General features: G+C 54.8%; 1 protein-coding gene across 1 annotated transcript in view; it reads right to left on the bottom strand.

The window, feature by feature from the left end:
- FOXN1 (forkhead box N1) overlaps positions 1–18,242 on the bottom strand; it is a 41,051-nt gene that overhangs the window by 14,664 nt on the left and 8,145 nt on the right. Inside the window, 5 exon segments of the mRNA XM_087954571.1 lie at positions 3,935–4,065; positions 5,237–5,338; positions 7,095–7,496; positions 8,830–8,931; positions 10,317–10,393. Of these exon segments, the coding sequence (XP_087810697.1) occupies positions 3,935–4,065; positions 5,237–5,338; positions 7,095–7,496; positions 8,830–8,931; positions 10,317–10,393 (814 nt within the window).

The raw sequence follows: 18,242 nt of genomic DNA, 5'->3' as shown, positions 1-18,242 counted from the left end.
GACAGTCCTTTCCTCTGCTTGTGTTTTGCATTTGGAAGAGATTTCTTTCCAGGTGGGGAGGGGGAGTAGAACTCCTTAGCATCAGAGCGTGTTAATCATAATAATAATAATATAGGAAATACTCTAAACGCTCTGAGGGTCCTTTGGAAAAATCCTTTCTTAGGGAGCCCCTAGAAGCCAAAAGGAACCTACGGGCCAAATTTCAAGTTTGTAGGCTTTACAGTGCTGGAGATTTTGTGATGATGCGTGAGTGATATTCCACTTTTATATATATATAGAAGATTGTAAACACACACAAGCAAGCACACATAACTCAATTAACACAATGTAAATATTAATTATGACCACCGTTCAGATGTAGAGACTCAATCTACATCTCTCGATTTAATCCACCCTTTCTTGGGAGTCAACATCTACATACACCTTTGTCCCTCAAGCATCACTCTGGAACCAGCTCGCACACACATCTGCACCCCTCAAGACCCCCACCAAGGACAAGCCCCCCTATAAAGCAGCCCTTTCTGGCCCCTTGTCTGACTAGCTACCCTCAGCTGCAAACCTCTTTCCTTTGTGGAATAAAGAAATAAATATCTTTTCCTCACAGCTGTCTGGATTCCATTTTGACTTGTTCTTGTGCAACCCCGACTCGAGTTGGAACCCCAAATTCTTCTTCTGACCAGGGTTTCTTGGGAGGCCACAGCCCCAACTCCTTTGAGGGACTTTGCAACGTTTCCTCAGCCAGCTTCTTCCTTACGAAAAGTCCCAGTCAAAGAGAGGTTCCCATGGGATCGCAGAGGTAGGCAAAGCCAGTCATCTTGCAGAACGACACACTGGCTGCTGGCTTTATTTACTGATTTTGCACACCTCTGCACTCCCAATTAGCTGGCTTTCACACCTAAGGCAGGACTAGAACTCACAGCCACCTGATTCCCAGCCTGGTGCCTTCACTACTTAACCCAGGGGTCTTCAACCTTGGCAGCTTGAAGACTTGTGGACTTCAACTCCCAGAATTCTTCCTCCAGTCATGTCAATTCTGGGAGTTGAAGTCCACAAGTCTTAAAGACCTCGATCTAATCTATCTATCTATCTATCTATCTATCTATCTATCTATCTATATCTATCTATCTATCTATCTATCTATCTATCTATCTACCTACCTATCTATCTATCATCTATCTATCTATCTATCTATCTATCTATCTATCTATCTATCTATCTATCTATCCTATCTCTCTCTTCTATCTATCTATCTCTCTCTCTCTCTCTCTCTCTCTCTCCCTATCTACCTACCTACTGACTTACCTAGCTATCCATCCATCATCTATATTATCTATCTATCTATCTATCTATCTATCTATCTATCTATCTATCTATATCTATCTATCTATCTATCTATCATCTATCTATCTATCTATCTATCTATCTATCTATCTATCTACCTACCTACCTATCATCTATCTATCTATCTATCTATCTATCTATCTATCTATCTATCTATCTATCTATCCTATCTCTCTCTTTCTCTATCTATTCTCTCTCTGTCTCTCTCTCTCTCTCTCTCCCTATCTACCTACCTACTGACTTACCTAGCTATCCATCCATCATCTATATTATCTATCTATCTATCTATCTATCTATCTATCTATCTATCTATCTATCATCTATCTATCTATCTATCTATCTATCTATCTATCTATCTATCTATCTATCTATCATCTATCTATCTATCTATCTATCTATCTATCTATCTATCTATCTATCTACCTAATCTATCTATCTATCCTCTCTCTTTCTCTATCTCTCTCTCTCTCTCTCTCCCTATCTACCTACCTACCGACTTACCTACCTATCCATCCATCACCTATTCTATCTATCTATCTATCTATCTATCTATCTATCTATCTATCATCTATCTATCTATCTATCTATCTATCTATCTATCTATCTATCATCTATCTATCTATCTATCCATCCATCCATCCATCCATCCATCCATCCATCCATCCATCCATCCATCTATCTATTCTATATCTCTCTCTCTCTTTCTATCTATCTATTCTACCTCTCTTTCTCTATCTATTCCAGGCATCTTCAAACTTGATGGCTTTAAGACTTGTGGACTTCAACTCCCAGAATTCCTCCTCCAGTCATGTCAGCTCAGGAATTCTGGGAGTTGAAGCCCACAAGTCTTAAACTTGCCAAGGCTGAAGACTTCTGCACTAGACCAGTGATGGCGAACCTTTTCAGCACCAAGTGCCCAAACTGGAATGTGTGCACATGCACCGGAGTGCCGGAAATCCAAAGACCAGCTGGCCGGTGCTCATGTGCGCATCAGCCAACTGGTTTTCGGGTTCCTGGAGCTCTGGTATGCACAATGACCAGCTAGCCGGTTCACATCCGTGTGCTGGAAACCCAAAGAGCAGCTGGCAATGGCACACATGCCCACAGGGAGGGCTCTGGGTGCCACCTCTGGCACATGGGCCATAGGTTCACCGTCATGGCTCTTAGACGGCTCCCGACGGCTGGAAGAACTCGGTCCGGCACAACCTGTCTCTGAACAAATGCTTCGAGAAAGTGGAGAACAAGGCGGGCAGCTCCTCCCGGAAGGGCTGCCTGTGGGCCCTCAACCCAGCCAAGGTGGACAAGATGCAGGAGGAGCTGCAGAAGTGGAAGCGGAAGGACCCCGTGGCCATCCGGAAAAGCATGGCCAAGCCAGGTGGGGAGGGAGGGGACCCTGGGCAGAGCCGGCCTCCGTGCCCTGGGCACCGGGGAGGGGGGCCTCACTGGGAAGCAGCTCCCCCCCCCCAGTTTAGCTTACTTGATTGTCCTTGCACTTCATACAACGAAATCAAACCCCATCTTCCATGTACAATTTATGACCATGAAAATAAACACAAACACGCCTCCTTCGCATTCTGTACAATTGAATTGAAAACTCCTGATGTTGCCATTATATTGACCTCTAGGGTAGAATCCAACAGAGCTCCTGCCCTGGGATGGAAGCTGTTTTTCAGCCTGCTTGTCCTTGTTTTGATTATTCTCCTGTACCATCTGCCGGATGGTCATAGTTCAAAAAAAAGGATTCCCAGGATGAGATGGATCTTTGAGGATGTTTTGAACTTTCTTAAGGCAGCGGGAGCTATGAAGCTCTTCCAAAGAGGGGAGAGGGCAACCCAGGATCCTCTGAGGGGCAATGACCTTAACCCTCTGGAGTGACATCCTGTCTGTCCCTGTGCAACAGGCAAACCCTACACAGGTGTGCAGGAAGTTAAGATACTCTCTCTGGTGCAGCGGTAGAAGGTCAGAGCGCTGAGGCAGGAGGAGTGGAGTCACCCAGCCGGTATGGTGCCCGAACCACTAGACCAGGGGTGTCCAACCTTGGCCACTTTAAGACTTGTGGACTTCAACTCCCAGAATTCTCAGCCAGCTTCGCTGGCTGAGGAATTCTGGGAGTTGAAGTCCACAAGTCTTAAAGTGGCCAAGGTTGGACACCCCTGCACTAGACAGACCAAGCTGGTAATGCCATGCAAGCCCACCTTCCTGCCTGCAGACTCAGCCGCCTCTCTCCCCCAAACCTACCGGCTGCTGATAAAGAGGTTTTTTTTTTTCTTGGCAAAACCGGATCCTCGTGCACCTCCCCCTCCCCCTTTCCAACCAAAACTGCAGCCCCGATCGGGTGGGCCTCTGCCCCGGAGAGCCACGGCCCGTCCTTCAGCCTCGGTGGTGGGCCGTCCTCTTTCTTCCTCTCAGGTGTCAGTGGGTGTACATCCCCGTTGTCGCCCGTGGCAGACATGCCTCCAATTTGGCCCCGCCCTTTTACCCCATCCTATCGTGGGAACGGAAGAGACCTCCCTAAAGAGGCTCCGCCCAGTTGGGAGCCAAATTCCCTGGAGCGGCCGAGAGGAGGCGGGTGCGAATGCTGGGGAGGACTTACCTGTAAGAGTAGATGGGCTTTGGAAAGAGGGGCAGTGGGGGCGGCTGCTGGGGGCCTGGGGGCCCCATCCTCTGGTACGGGTGGTGGGGGGCCGAGAGGAAGGGGAGCGGAAGGGCACCGCTGGCGAGATACTGGAAGAAGGAGAAGAAGAAAAGGAGAAATGCAGCTGGGCTTGCTTTCTCGGTCTGATTTTTACGGCCAAACAGTCACCAGCCTTTTTAGGGGTAAGGAACCCAAAGATTTAGCTGTGGGAAGCCCACCTTGGGTTCTCCAACTCTGCCAAGGACCCCCGTTTCCCTTCAGGGTGTTCGCCCCGCAGCCTCCTGGTCTCCTATGCAGGTGGGTCCTCAGCTTGTGACCACCATTGGGAGGGGAATTTCCATCGCTAAGCGAGACAGGTGCTAAAGTGAGACGGTTGCTAAGGGACTTGCTCCTCATTTTACAACCTTTTTTGGGGGGGGACGACAGCTATTAAGCAAATTGCCCCAGTCGTTAAGCGCGTCATGGGATCATTAAGTGGATCCAGCTCCCCCCACTGCTTGTTGGAAGCCGGCCGGGAAGGTCCCGAAACAGGTGACCGCGTGACTTGCAACGGTCCTAAATAGGGGCTTGTGGGCAAAGGCCTGGATTTGGGTCACGTGACATGGAGGAAATGCTGAGGTGGTCGTAAGTGTGAGGACTGTGCTTCTGTCACTTACAACAGTTTGCTTACTGAGGGGTTTTAAGTCAAAGGGGACCCGTGGCTGTCCCTTAGCAGCCCTCTGGGCCGGTTGGTGCTGCGGTTCCCAGAATCCACAGCCGGCGAGGCCTTCCCTCCCTGTCTTTCTAAAGGGCCAGGTGGGAGCATTTTGGTCATTAGAGGAGGCAGAAGGGCATAAATGAAAGAATCACAGAGTTGGAAGGGACCTTGGAGGTCTTCTAGTCCAACCCCCTGCCTAGTCAGGAGACCCTAGACCAGGGGTGTCCAACCTTGGTAACGTTAAGACTGGTGGACTTCAACTCCCAGAATTCCCCAGCCAGCAAAAAAAATTCCCAAGGTGGGAGACCCCTGGTCTGCTGGCTGGGGAATTCTGGGAGTTGAAGTCCACCAGTCTTAAAGGGGCCGAGGTTGGGCATTCAGATAGACGCTCACCTGTCTGAGCAGGGTTGGACTAGAAGACCTCCGTGCTCCCTTCCAGCTGGGTGATTCTCTCTCACCTGAATTCCCACCATGACCAGGCCTCTCTGAGTTGGCTGGGGAGGCACTGGGCATGGGGGGGGACACCCCCAAGGCTTTTCCTGGACCCCCAAGTGGGCCCTTACCTGGTGGAAGGGGTGAGAGGGACAGAACTCCGGCAGCCCGTGAGGCTGGCAGCAGAAGGGCTGCTCCTCCAGGGGGCCCGTCTTCAGCCTGGCATCCGCTTCCTGGGGGAAGGACAGAAATCACAGTGGTTAATTGGAAGGGACCTTGGAGGTCATCTAGTCCAACACGCCCCCTCCCCCCCAGGAGACCGTACACAATTTCTGACAGATGTCACTCTGGTCCCTTTCTTCAAAGTTTTAGCCCAGATTTGACAGATGAACAGGGTTGGAAGGGACCTTGGAGGTCATCTAGTCCAGCCCCCCGTCCCTCGGCCCAAGCAGGAGACCTTACACCATTTCTGACCAATGCGCAGAGAATATTCGGATGCACCTACATTGGTCAGAGAGCTGAGGGAATGGATGCCCAGCCCAGACCTCTGGGCTATGGAACATGTTTTAGACTCCATCCTCCATCCTCCACCGCTGCCAGCCCATCTGTTCCGTCTGGCTCCAAGGGTCCTTCAACCCAGAAGGGGGGCATGGAGGGATCGGTGCCCACCCACCCTTCCTTGGAGGGCTGCCTGACACCCTGAGCATAATCTTACTAGAAGTCCTCGACTTACAACCATTCATTGAGTGTCCATTCGAAGTTACAACGGCACTGAAAAAAAGGGACTCAGGACCGTTTTCCACACTTATGACCGTTGCAGAGTATTCCCGCCCCCACGGCCACTGGATAAAAAATGAGGACTCTTGGCAACCAGCTCGTATTTATGACCGTTGCAATGTCCCGGGGTCATGTGATCCCCTTTCAACTTTCCATCGCTAAATGAGACAGTTGTTAAGTGAGCGCTGCTCTGTTCTACAACCTTTCTCGCTGCAGTTCCTCAGTTAGTAACACGGTCATTAAGTGAATCTGGTGTCCCCCCCCACCCTTGACTTTTGCTCGTCAGGAGGTCGCAAAAGGGACACTGCGCCTGTCATAAGTACGAGTCAGCGGTCAAGCGTCTGAACGTTGATCCCCCCTGAGCTTGGGGGATGCTGCTGCCACGGCCGTAAGTGTGAAAAACGGGCCACACGTCAAATTTCTTTCAATGCCGCTGCAACTTCGAAAATGAACGGCTGTAAGTCGAGGATGTGTAGAGGATAATAGGAGAACAGAGTTGGGAGGCGCCTTGGAGGCCATCTAGTCCAACCCCCTGCCTGGCTAGGAAACCTAAAAATGGGAGTGAGAATAAAACATTGAGGAAATGTCATGTTAACGCTCCAGGAATGGGAACAAAACTTCGAGGGAACGAGGACGCCTGCCTTGGGCGGGGGGGGCGGGGGGGTCAGACTAGAAGGCCTCTGAGGCCCCTCCCAACCCTGGGATTCTTGAGTTCATGGAAGGAACTTCCTAGAGAGAATCGAAAACGTCTCCGTCCGAAATGTCTGCAGCCTCTCAGGTTCAGCAATTGGGGGGAGGGGGCAGAGGTCTTCTGGAGCAGGGGTCTCCCACCTTGGCCACCTTAAGACCGGTGGACTACAACTCCCAGAATTCCTTGGCCAGCTGCCTGAGGCATTCTGGGAGTTGAAGTCCACAAGTAAAGCTGGCTGAGGCATTCTGGGAGTTGAAGTCCACCGGTCTTAAAGTGGCCAAGGTGGGAGCCACCTACTCTGGAGGGTGGAGGTGGGTGTGGAGACAGACCCTGGCTGGGGGAGCCGGAGGTTGAGCTGCAGGCTGGCGAGGCTGCTCAGAACCAAGCCCACCCTGTCAGAAATGGTGTAGGGTCTCCTGTTGGGGGAGGGTTGGACTAGATGACCTCCAAGGCCCCTTCCCCCCTCTGACTAGGTGTAAATCCCCAGCGCTGTCTTTCAGCTGGAGCTGCAGAGGACTCACCAGGGCCCGCGGGATGTGGGGCTCCTGCCCCAGGCGGCCGTACTGCATGCCGTTGCTGCTCCAGGCCGGTTCGGGGCCCAGGTGGGGCAGCGGTGGGGGGAAGCCCTGGGCCGCCTGCCTGGTCTCCTCCAAGCCCTCCTGGGCAGCGGCGGGGAAGGGCTCCTCCGGCCCCTGCCGCTGGTACGGGTGGAAGGGGGTCCGCAGGGCGCCCTTGGCGAAGCGGGGGCCGCCGCGGGGGCCGCCCTCCTCGTAGGCCGAGCGCCGGAATTTCTCGGCTGGGAAGCGGGCGAAGAGCCGCTCGGGGCAGGGCAGAGAGGCGTCGGAGCTGGGCGGGGATCCCGGGGGGTTTCTGTCCGGCCGGCCGTGTCCCTCGGGGCGCTGGCGGTGGAAGGCTGGGTGCTCCTGTGGGGAGGAAGAGGAGAGGAGACAGAATGGAGGAGGAGTACGATGGGAGAGAAAATGAAGAGAAGAGAAGAGAAGAGAAGAGAAGAGAAGAGAAGAGAAGAGAAGAGGAAATATGGAATAGAATGGAAGAAGAGAAGAAGAGATGAGGGGTCCCCAGACTTGGCAACTTTGACACTTGTGGACTTGGGAGTTGAAGTCTTAAAGTGCCAAGTTTGGAGATCTCCGGAATAGGATCGGATAGGACAGAATAGAATAGAATAGAGAGGGAAGGGACCTTGGAGGTCTTCTAGTCCAACCCCCGGCTCAAGCAGGTGACTTTGTGCCATTTCAGACTAATGGCTGTCAATCTCTTCTTAAAAACATGTTTTTCTCTTTTCTTTTATTCACATTGAGAGCCTTTGCACCAAAGACAAATTCCTTGTGTGTAAAATAACACTTGGCCAAGAAAGAATTTTCTATTCTGTTCTGTTCTGTTCTGTTCTATTCTATTCAATTCATTTTCTATTCTATTCTATTCTATTCTATTCTATTCTATTCTATTCTATTCTATTCTATTCTATTCTATTCTATTCTATTCTATTCTATTCTATTCTATTCCTTCTGTATTCTATTCTATTCTTCTATTCTATTCTATTCTATTCTATTCTATTCTATTCTATTCTATTCTATTCTATTCTATTCTATTCTATTCTATTTTCTATTCTATTCTATTCACTATTCTATTCTATTTTCTATTTTCTATTTTCTATTTTCTATTTTCTATTTTCTGTTCTATTCTATTCTATTCTATTCTATTCTATTCTATTTTTAACATAACCCCAAGGAGAAGCAGGCTGTCCTTTGGTGGAAACCCCCCCCCTTCCGAAGGGTCCCAGGTGAATTTGTGGGACTTGCAGGCAGGCAGGGAGCTCCTGAGAGACCCCCAGCTGAGCAGGAGCCCACCTCCATTGCTCCTCCTCAGGCGGCCAGTTCTCTTTAGAAACGGGGGGCTTCTGCTTGTTGACCAAGACACAATCCAGCTGTCCCCACCTCTGCTGACCCCGTTGCCTGGGAGTCTCCCTTCCGCCATGGGGCTGCAGAAGAGGAGGGCACAAGAGAGACCCCCTCCTAGTTTCCCAGTCTTGGTGGGGGGGGCAGCTGGGGGGAACCTTGCGGGGGGGGAGGGAGGTATTTCAACTTAGCCAGGGGAAGATACTGCCCAAACCCCTCCCCAACCATAGCAGCCCCCTCCCCTTCCCCAGCTCAGGTGAAGGACGGGGGGGGGGGTCAGCTTCTTGGGGAGGGGGTTCCCCTGGGCTCCCTGGAAAGGTGGCCAAGGAGCGACCCTTACCTGCCGGGCAGGAGAGGCTGACTCTTCACAGGCCTGCATTCGGTCACCACCTGGGTTGCTCTCCAGGGGATCCAGAGAAGGAAACGTGATCCTGGCTTGATCCTGGAACAAGGAAACCATGGCCGAACTCAGCTGGGGATCTGTGGCAGGAGAAAAACCCAGAATGGCATGGAGGGAGGAGGTCGGATCTGGGCGGCAAAGAGGGAAAAAGGGGCTTTGGAAGAGGCCACCCCTGGATTCCGAGCAAGGCTCTGACCACTAGGCTCAGCTCCGCCGGCTGGGCGCAATCTCTGCCATCTCTGGCAAAGCCACAGCCCAGAGCCCCTCCTTGAGGGGGATGAGGGAGGGGCTAGAGCAGGGGACTCCCACCTGGGCCCCTTTCAGACTTGGGGACTTCAACTCCCAGAATTCCCCAGCCAGCAGACTGGGGGTCTCCAACCTTCGCCACTGTAAGATTTGGGGACTCTAACTTCCAAGCTGAGGGATTCTGGGAGTTGGAGTCCCCAAATCGTAAAGTGGAGGTTGGAGACCCCCTGCTCTAGAAACATGACATGTACATCAATAAAATCAAAGAGACGCCCCCTCCCTCAATTCACCCCCCCTCGTGGACAGGGCTGAGTGCCCCAGAGGGCAGCAGGGGGAAAGGGGGTCTGGAGAGGACAGGCAGCGATGGGGGTGTCCCAGGGAGGGGGTCAGAAGGCAACAACGGAGAGACTCTGAGTTCTAATTCTGCCCTAGGCAGGGCTTGCTGGCTGGGGGATTCTGGGAGTTGAAGTCCATCACACATCTTATAAGTTGCCACGGTTGAGAAACGGCTCTAGGGCAGAAAGGTGAAAGAAGCCCCCTATGGAAGCCCCACCTCCCACCCCCCACCCCCAAGGGGGCATTCCAGCCTTCACCTGGGCCGGGATTCCCCCCACCTGCCCCTCCTGAAACACCTGGAGAAATGGGGGCCGGGAAGAGAAGCGCGGAGACAGGTGTTCTCTTGGAGAGGGTGTGTTCCGAGGGGGCAGCGCGAGCCCTCCGCAAGGGGGGGGTGTGGACTAGATGACCTACAAGGTCCCTTCCAACTCTGTGAATCTGAATCTATCTAGTGTCCGAGGGGCAGCGCGGAGGAGACGCGGAACACTCCTGACGCTCCCTCCTCGCTGCGGCTCCCCTGGTTCCCCGAGTGAAATTGGGGCCAAATGCCCCCCCCCGCCGCCGCCTTTGGAGTTTAAAAGGGAGGAAATCCCGCGCGAAGCCCCCGAAAGCGAGCCGGGGGGGAGGGGGCGCATTCCAAGCCGGCGAGGGCTGCGCGCAGCTGCCTGCTGGACCTGCCGGCGGTGCGCACACGCTTCCACTTGTCGGCGGGGGGGGGGGGGGCGGCAGGGAGCAGCCTCTGGATCCAGGGCCTGCCGACAAGGCTGGCGGGGATGACAAGCGCCCCCCGCCCGCCCCCGCCCCCCGTTTTCTCAAGGCAGGCAGTTGCAGGGAGCCGAGCTCACCTGGTAGACCAGCTGGGCGGAAGAAAGAGGAGATCGGGCCTCATCCAGCCCCAGGAACCCGGCCAAGGGACACCTGTCTGCGAAAGGGGGCGGGGGGGGGGGAGGGAAGCGATCAAAGAGAGCGGGCGATCGGTTGATTTCTGGGGCTTCCCCTCTACCTGTCGGGGAAGGAGATAAGACGCGAGCGCACCTGCAGAAACCGCGTTGCAGTCAGAGGAGACCCCCCGCCCTTCCCGAATGGGGTCCTGCTCTGGGCATCGGGGAGGGGCCGGGGGTGGGTGGGTGGGGGGAGCGGGAGCCCCAAGCCCTAGAAAGGGAGGCGCCGGCGGGTCTCGCTTGACAGTTCAGATTCGGCGGCGCAATTAGGTCATAAATAAAATGACATTTCAAAAGCTGAGCGGGTCCCGCGCCGAAGTCCAGCCCTTCCTTTGATCTGCGGTGGCCGGAGGCAGGCGGGATCGGAGAGGGCGGGGGGACGGGCCGGCCGCTGGCCAGGCAGGTGGAGACCCCCGGCGCTGCTGGCGGCGGGCTGGAGCAAAGTCGCCCCTCCGCTTCCCGGGGCTTCAATGCGGCTCCTTGCGCCGAGCCGGGCCGGGTCTGGCCCCCTCCCCCAGAGACCTGACCAGGGGTCTCCAACTTTGCAGCTTGAAGCCTGGTGGACTTCAACCCCAGTTGCTCCGACAGGCTTCAAGTGGCCAAGGGTGGGAGACCCTGTCTAGATGCCCTTGCCCCCCTCCGCAGCACCTGGGAAAGGGCGCCGGGCTGGCTTAGGCGAGCCTCGTCCGAGGGTTCAGAGGGGACCCCGCTTCCCCTTCCCCTTCCCAGCCCGGAGGAGGGGCGGCTTCCCGGGCGTTGGGCTCCCAGGGGCCCCTGGAGCGCGACCATGGCGGCCCCGGCAGGCGAGGTCTGCCGCCCTTCTCCCGGGCTCAGCGTGGCTTGGCGGGCGGGGACCGGCCTTTTCTGGCGCCTGGCCTCGACCGCAAAGAACCCGCCGCCCGGGTTGCTCGCTCGCTCGCTCGCTCGCCCGGCCTTCGGGGCTGCAGGAGCGCGCCATTCTCGCTGCCTGCCTCGGGGCTGCCCTCCCTGGCAAGGGCGGGCGGTGCCCTGCAGCCTCCCGAGCCGTCCGGGCTCCCTGCGCTGTGCGCTCCGGAGAACGGCGGGGCCCCGCTTGGCCCGCGCTTCCCCCTTCCAGCCCCTCCCCACCCAGGAAACCATCCCGTCTCCCACCCGTGGCTCAGAGAGGGGACAGAAGGAGGGGGGGATCCCCTAAACAGACCCCGAGGTTGTGGCCTTATTGTGACTGTGGCTGCAAAATCAGAAGTTGTGTAGCCCCTTTGCAGCCACACTCACAAAAGGGGGGGGGTCTCTCTTTTATGAAGGGGCTGCCTTTGGATCTTTGGCTACCACAGGCTAACACAACCCTCCTACAATACGACAATCCCTTTGCCTGACCCCCTGAATCTCTTTAGCCCAACCCAGATGGTGGGGGTCTTGTGGGCTTCCTATCTGGGGCTGCAAATGTCCACCCAGGACCCCTAGCAGAGGGGGGGGGGATTCAGCAGGTTCTAACCAGTTCTGGAGAACCGGTAGCGGAACATTGGAGTCATTTGGAGAACAGCAAATCCCACCTCTGACCGGACCCTTGACAGTATCGCTCCCCAAGCCAGGCCCACAGAACCGGTAGTCCAAACATTTGAATCCCACCCAGGAGCCCTTTGCTGGCCTGGCTGAGGAGGGGGCCTCTTTCCTGCCTTCCCCACCACGAGGGGCCGCCTGGAGAGAAATGCCAGCAGGGTCTACGGGCCCAGGTCCCCTGAGGGCGAGGATGGCCCCACGGAAGGCCCAGCTTGTCACAGAAGAAAAGGGCGATCATACATGGACCACCCACCCACCCACCCACCCACCCACCCACCCAAGGCTCTGCAGCAGCTGGGAACTGCCAAGGAGGGAAAAGGGGGTTGGGTCGTGACTGTCGCTGATGCCCTCCAGATTGAAGGGTGCCAGCTGGGCAGGTTAGGTACTCTACAAAGCCTGAGTAAGGCCACACCTAGAGTCCTGAGTCCAGTTTTGGTCACCACGCTATAAAAAAGAGGTTGAGACTCTAGAAAAAAAGTGCAGAGAAGAGCAACCAGGAGGATGAGGGGACTGGAGGCTGAAACATGCGATGGACGGTTGCAGGAACTGGGCCTGGCTGGTCTAGGGAAGAGAAGGACCAGGGGAGACAGGAGAGCAGCCTTCCAGTATTGGAGGGAGGGGCTGCCCCAGAGAGGAGGAAGGGGGGTCAAGCTATTTTCCAAAGCATCTGAAGGCCAGACAAGGAACAATGGGTGGAAACTGACCAAGGAGAGATTCAACCTGGAAATAAGGAGAAACTTTCTGACAGTGAGAACAATCAACCCACTTCGGAAGTTGTGGGAGCTTCATCCCTGGAGGCTTCCAAGAAGAGACTGGACTGCCATTGGTCAGAAATGGTGTAGAAGGGTCTCCCGCTTGGGGGGAGGGACTAGATGACCTAAAGGCTCCCTTCCAACTCTGTTATTCTGTTATTCTGGTTGCTTCCTGTAGTGGTAATCATGAGCCCTGGTAGAGAATGGCATCAATCACCCAACAAACTCCTGAATTAAGTTCTGAAACAAATTTGGGGTGCTGGAGCTGCAGCCCCTGAAGCCATGAAAGGCCAAGGAATAAGACCCGGATGCTGGTCAAGCATAGCAGGTTGTGTGAATGTGGCCGAGGGGCCGTTTGCTGACCCGGGTCTTCATTGCAGGCTGCGCAGAGCTCGCTTCGGGGCCTGGTGCAAAGGAGGGGGCACGTAAAAGGGGACCCTCGTGTGCCTGTTAGTGGCACTCACACGCCCCTGTGCCCTGTAAATGTGGAGCAAGCTGCATTCACTTAATACATTTCTCAGTTAAGCAACCTACATTTTGCACTCAAGTGTGGTTGTAACTTGAGGGCAAGCTGTCCACACAAAAGTGCAGTAACAGTTGTGCAGGAGGGAAAATGGCCGGGACCACCCTTGCCCTGGGGGTTGGCCATTCTTTAGCCTTCACCCACCCACCCTTTTAAGTGGGGGGGGGGGCTTCTGCCCGGGTCCATGTCAGAGAAGGGCAGTAAAGGTCATCGTGGGGAGCCCCAAAGATGCTTTTTCAAAAGACACCTGGACTCCCCTGAAGACATTTGACTTCTTATCAAAACAAATATAAATCCTTCTGTTCCCCACCATTCAGTCAGAACTGAAGAAGCTTCTTGGACGAGAAGGGAAACGTTTTTGAGGAAAAAATAAACAAGAAAGTCCAGCTGCCTTTTGGGGAAAGAAATGAAAAGCACCTTTGGGACAAACCATCAGCTGGAGGGTCGAGCGTTTCCATAGACACCCTAGAGCAGGGGTCTCCAACCTTGGCCCCTTTAAGACGTGGGCACTTCTACCCCCAGAGCTCCTGTGTCTGGCAGAATATAACAGAGTAACAGTTGGGACCTTAGAGGTCTTCTAGTCCAACCCCCAGCCCATTCCAGACAAATGGGTGTCCAATCGGTCAAAAATGGTGTGTGTGGGGGGAATGAGGGATTGAACTAGATGACCTCCAAGGTCCCTTCCAACTTTGTTAATCGTTATTAACCTCTTTCTTAAAACCTCCCAGTGTTGGAGCATTCACCACCAACGTTGTGGCACGTCGGCCACTCTTTTATCCTTGGTCCCTCCCCCTCCCAAGATTTGGAAGGGACCCCTAGAGGTCTTCTAGCCCAACCTCCTGCCCGAGCAGCAGACCTTACTCCAGGGCTGTCCAATCTTGGACTTCCCCTCCAACAGTTGAAGAGGGCACTGTGTGTGTGTGTGGGGGAGAGATTTCTGTCCAGGTGTTGTTTTGCTAAAACGCAGGCAGTGAGTGGGTGGGCCTCGCCTTCTGATTCACCCCTGGGATGGTTCTCTGGAACCGGGGCTGCTCACCCTTCAACTCTTCCTGGGGAGATGCCCCGAGCCAAGGACGGGCTTTGCAAGGGAGGGTGGGTCCTGCAGGCGGCCTGGCCCACGCCCTGGTCTTCTGCAGAAGAGGGTTGACGCTGCTGCCCAGGACGGCAGGGCCACGCCTGGGCCCTATCTGGCCCCCAGATCTGCCTACCTCAGGGAAAACCTCTGCCCAGCTGTTGCACTTTCTCTGAGGTCTCCGCCGGACAGCTGCTCTGACCCCCCCCCACGCCTCCCCTGCCATGGGAGCAGCACAGAGGACGCTGGCCAGGCCTGGGAGAAAAACCACCCAAACTCTTCTCCCTGCCCCCCCGTCTTCCCCCCACTAAGAGCCAACATCTGGAGGGCCCAGCTGGAGATGGCCAGGCCAGCTTTTGAGCAGGTTTATTTTGGGGAGGGGGATATGGGCAAGGAGGAGGCAGGCAGGGAGCATCACACAGAATAACAGAGTGGGAAGGGACCTTGGAGGTCTTCTAGTCTGACCCCCACTCCAGCAGGAGAGCCTATTATCAGGGGTGCTCACCCTTGGGCCTTTCAAACGAGAGCGACTGCAACGCCCAGACACGCTGCTGGAGGAGGAATTCTGGGAGTTGAAGTCCAGAAGTGTTAAAGTTCCCTAAGGTTACCTTTACTCAGTCTATCCCAGGGGTCTTGGCCACCTTAAGACTTGGGGACTTCAATTCCCACCATTCCCCAGCCAGCAGACCAAGTGGCCAAGGCGGGAGACGCCTGTCTGCCGGCTGGGGAATTCTGGGAGTTGAAGTCCCCAAGCCTTAAAATTCCCATGGTTGGATGGACATCCTTATCCCATTCTGGACAAAGGCCTGTCCAACCTCCAATGAGGGCCCCCCCCCAATGTCCAGAGGGAAGCCGTTCCACTGATTAATTAGGCTTCATTCTACATTTAAACAGCCCCCAAATACCAGAGAATCAGGACAGAATCAACTCAGTTTTTTTAGTCATAACCGAACAGAAGACCCTGGATCTCCACCCTTCCAGGTGCATCTTTTGCCTCTCTGGTTACCCCTCCCCCAAACCCCCCTTCCCCCCGAGATCAGTGGGACCAAAGGAGGGTCCTTGCAAAGCCACCGGGACAGGAGGATCTCCCCCACCCTGTAACGCCCAGCGGGTAATCCTAAGAAACGCCTAACTGTGGTGGGCAAACAAGGGGGGGAGGCTGTAATGCGGCACCCACTGTCAAAGTGCCCACCTCTGCCAAAGCATCCCTGGCCCAGAAGTGGCCTTCAGGTGTGGGAGGGAAGGGAAGGTTTAGGCAGATGCTCAACCATCCAGGTCATGGTTGTCCCAAAGCCAACTGGATTCCTTGGTTTTTCCTTAAAACTCTTTTGTTTCTCACCCAAGAACAGGGGTTCAAGCAGTTGAAGTCCACGAGTCTTAAAGTTGCTAAGTTTGGAGAGCTCTGCCCAAGAAGAACCAAAGAAGCTTCGCGGATGAGAAGTATTCCAGATTTTTGAGGGGCTGCCACAAGGAAGAGTGGGGTGTCAACTTATTTTCCAAAGCCCCTGAAGAAGGCAGGACAAGAAGCAGCGGGTGGAAATTCCTCAAGGAGTGGAGCAACCTGGAACTAAGAAGGAATTTCCTAACAAGTGAGGACAATTAACCAGTGGAACTACTTGCTACCAGACGTTGTGGTTGCTCCATCAGTGGAGGTTTTCAAGAAAGAGACTGGACAGCCATTTGTCTGAAAGGATATTAAGGTTTCCTGCTTGAACAAGGGGGCTGGACTAGAAGACCTCCAAGGTCCCTTCCAACTCTGTTAAGAGAGAAGCAACCTAGAACTAAGGAGGAATTTTCTGACAGGGAGAACGACAAACCAGTGGAATGGAGTTGCATCCAGAAGCTGTGGAGGCTCCAACACTGGAGGATTTCAAGAAGAGGTTGCACGGCCATTTGTCTGAAATGATATGGGTTCTCATGCCTGAGCAGGGGGGTCAGGCTAGAAGACCTCCAAGGTCCCTTCCAGCTCCACCCTGATTGATTGAGAAGTGAACTGTTTTCAAAGGAGGAAGAAAAAAATGCCAGGAAACTCCAGTTTCTTCTTTTTTGAAAAAGCACCTTCCGGACAAGGGAGGTGTTTGGGGCAGCCCCGCACAGATCTAGTGGGGGTCTCAGCTTGCCCTATTGCAGGGCCCCCCAAACTTGGCCACTTTAAGACTTGTGGACCTCAACTCCCAGAATTCTCCAGCCAGCAGAGCTGGCTGGAGAATTCTGGGAGTTGAGGTCCACAAGTCTTAAAGTGGCCAAGTTTGGAGACCTCTGCCCAATTGGGTTAGGGGCGATTGGGTCTTGCTTGTTTGCAGGGGGAGGGGCTCCTGGGGGCTCTTGAGTGTGGCTGAGTGGGGGGAGGTCAGTGGGTCAGGTTTGGGTTCCATACAGAGAGAGAGAGATAAAGGTTTGTTCCTACTCACCAATCTATGGTGAGCCCACCGTAAGCCCAGCGCCTTCCGCCTCCCAGTCAATAGGGCCGAGAGAGACCCCTGCCAGGCCTGGTCCAGGGCTACCCCGAGGGGGTCTCCAGCCAGGATGGCCTCTGCCCCGCGGCCGCCATGGGTGTCGTGCCCGCCGTTGTTTTCCTGCGCTGCCGTGGCTGCTGCTGCGCTGATGCCATGTCCCTCCGTGCGCAGGGGGGAAGGTGTGTAGCTGACCCGCCCAGATGGTTTCTGTTGCTGGCTTGTTTCAGGGTTGGGCGTGGGGCCTCGGCTGCCTTCTCTGGGAGCCCCACCCGTGGCCACTCCTTCCCTCCCACTGGGATTCGCCCACAAGGAGCTTTGTAATTACCTTCATTTGATCTGTGGGGCGGATTTGGGAACTTTTATGGGCAAAGGAGCTGAGTAGGTAGAAAACCCGGATGGCTGATTCAGGGGGGGGGGGGCATGCAGTGCGTGTGTGTGGGGGGGGTGCCCAGCTAGGAAGGCTGAGCCTTGCAGCCCCATGTCCAGGCTTGAGGGTAGGGAGGACGGGGAGCCTTTGAGCATGTGCAGAAAACTTCTCTCCCTCTCCCACTCCAACCAGGTAACCCAAAGCACCCAGTACCACGAAAGGATGAGTTGGGCCTTCCAGCCGGGTTTGAGTAAAAATACGACTTACTTATAAAGGAGAATATTTGCAGCTCAGGGTTGAGATGAGGGATCCTTGGTGCTATCTGAGCTTGGCCGTTTCCTTGCAAACATTTCATAACCCAACTAGGTAACGTCATCAGTGCTAGGAGGGAGGAGGAGGAGGAGGAGGAGGAGGAGGAGGAGAGAGGAGGAGGAGGGGGAGGAGGAGGGAGGAGGAGAGGGAGGAGAACGACAACAACTGTGGGGTCCTGGGTGATCTCTGAATTTGGTGGTTTCCTTGCAGACATTTCATGACCCAACTAGGGAACGTCATCAGTGCTAGTCCAAGGACCAAGGACCCATCACTTGAGACTTTCAAGAAGAGATTGGACTGCCATCTGTCAGAATTGGTGTAGGGTCTCCTGCTTGGGTGGGGGTGGGGGGGACTAGATGACCTCCAAGGTCCCTTGCAACTGTGATTATCTGTTATCTGACCCCACGTGACTACTTCATGGTGCCCCAATCACCCCACAGGACCCTGACTGGGTGGGGTGGGGTGGGGGGCAGTGGCTAAGCTGAAAGCCTCTCTGGATCCATCCTCCCACGGATCAGAGACCGAAGCCCTCCCCCCACCCCCGTTTGGCCAAAGAGAACCGAAAAGCCTTCCCAGATCTGCAGTGGGGAGGGGAGGGCTACTCTCACCCCCTCCCCACATGTCACCAGGCCTGGCCGTGGGCAAAAAGGCTGCTGAGACTGGCAGGAGCAGGGGGTGGGTTGGGGGCTGCTTCAGAGGAAGAGGAAGCCCCAAAGTCTTGCCCCTCCTGTGTTGGTCTTTCTGACTGCCGCCCCCCCCGCCGCGGGAGCATCTCTGCCCTGGAGCCCCCCTTCTACTCCCCATCTCTG

This window comes from Notechis scutatus, chromosome 1 (genome assembly GCF_049901735.1).
Source record: "Notechis scutatus isolate UNSWTSFEM ecotype Mainland chromosome 1, rNotScu1.2, whole genome shotgun sequence".
In the NCBI taxonomy this organism is placed as follows: Eukaryota; Metazoa; Chordata; class Lepidosauria; order Squamata; family Elapidae; genus Notechis; species Notechis scutatus.
Note: the sequence above shows the minus strand (reverse complement) of the source record. Positions and strands in the feature narration are given on the sequence as shown.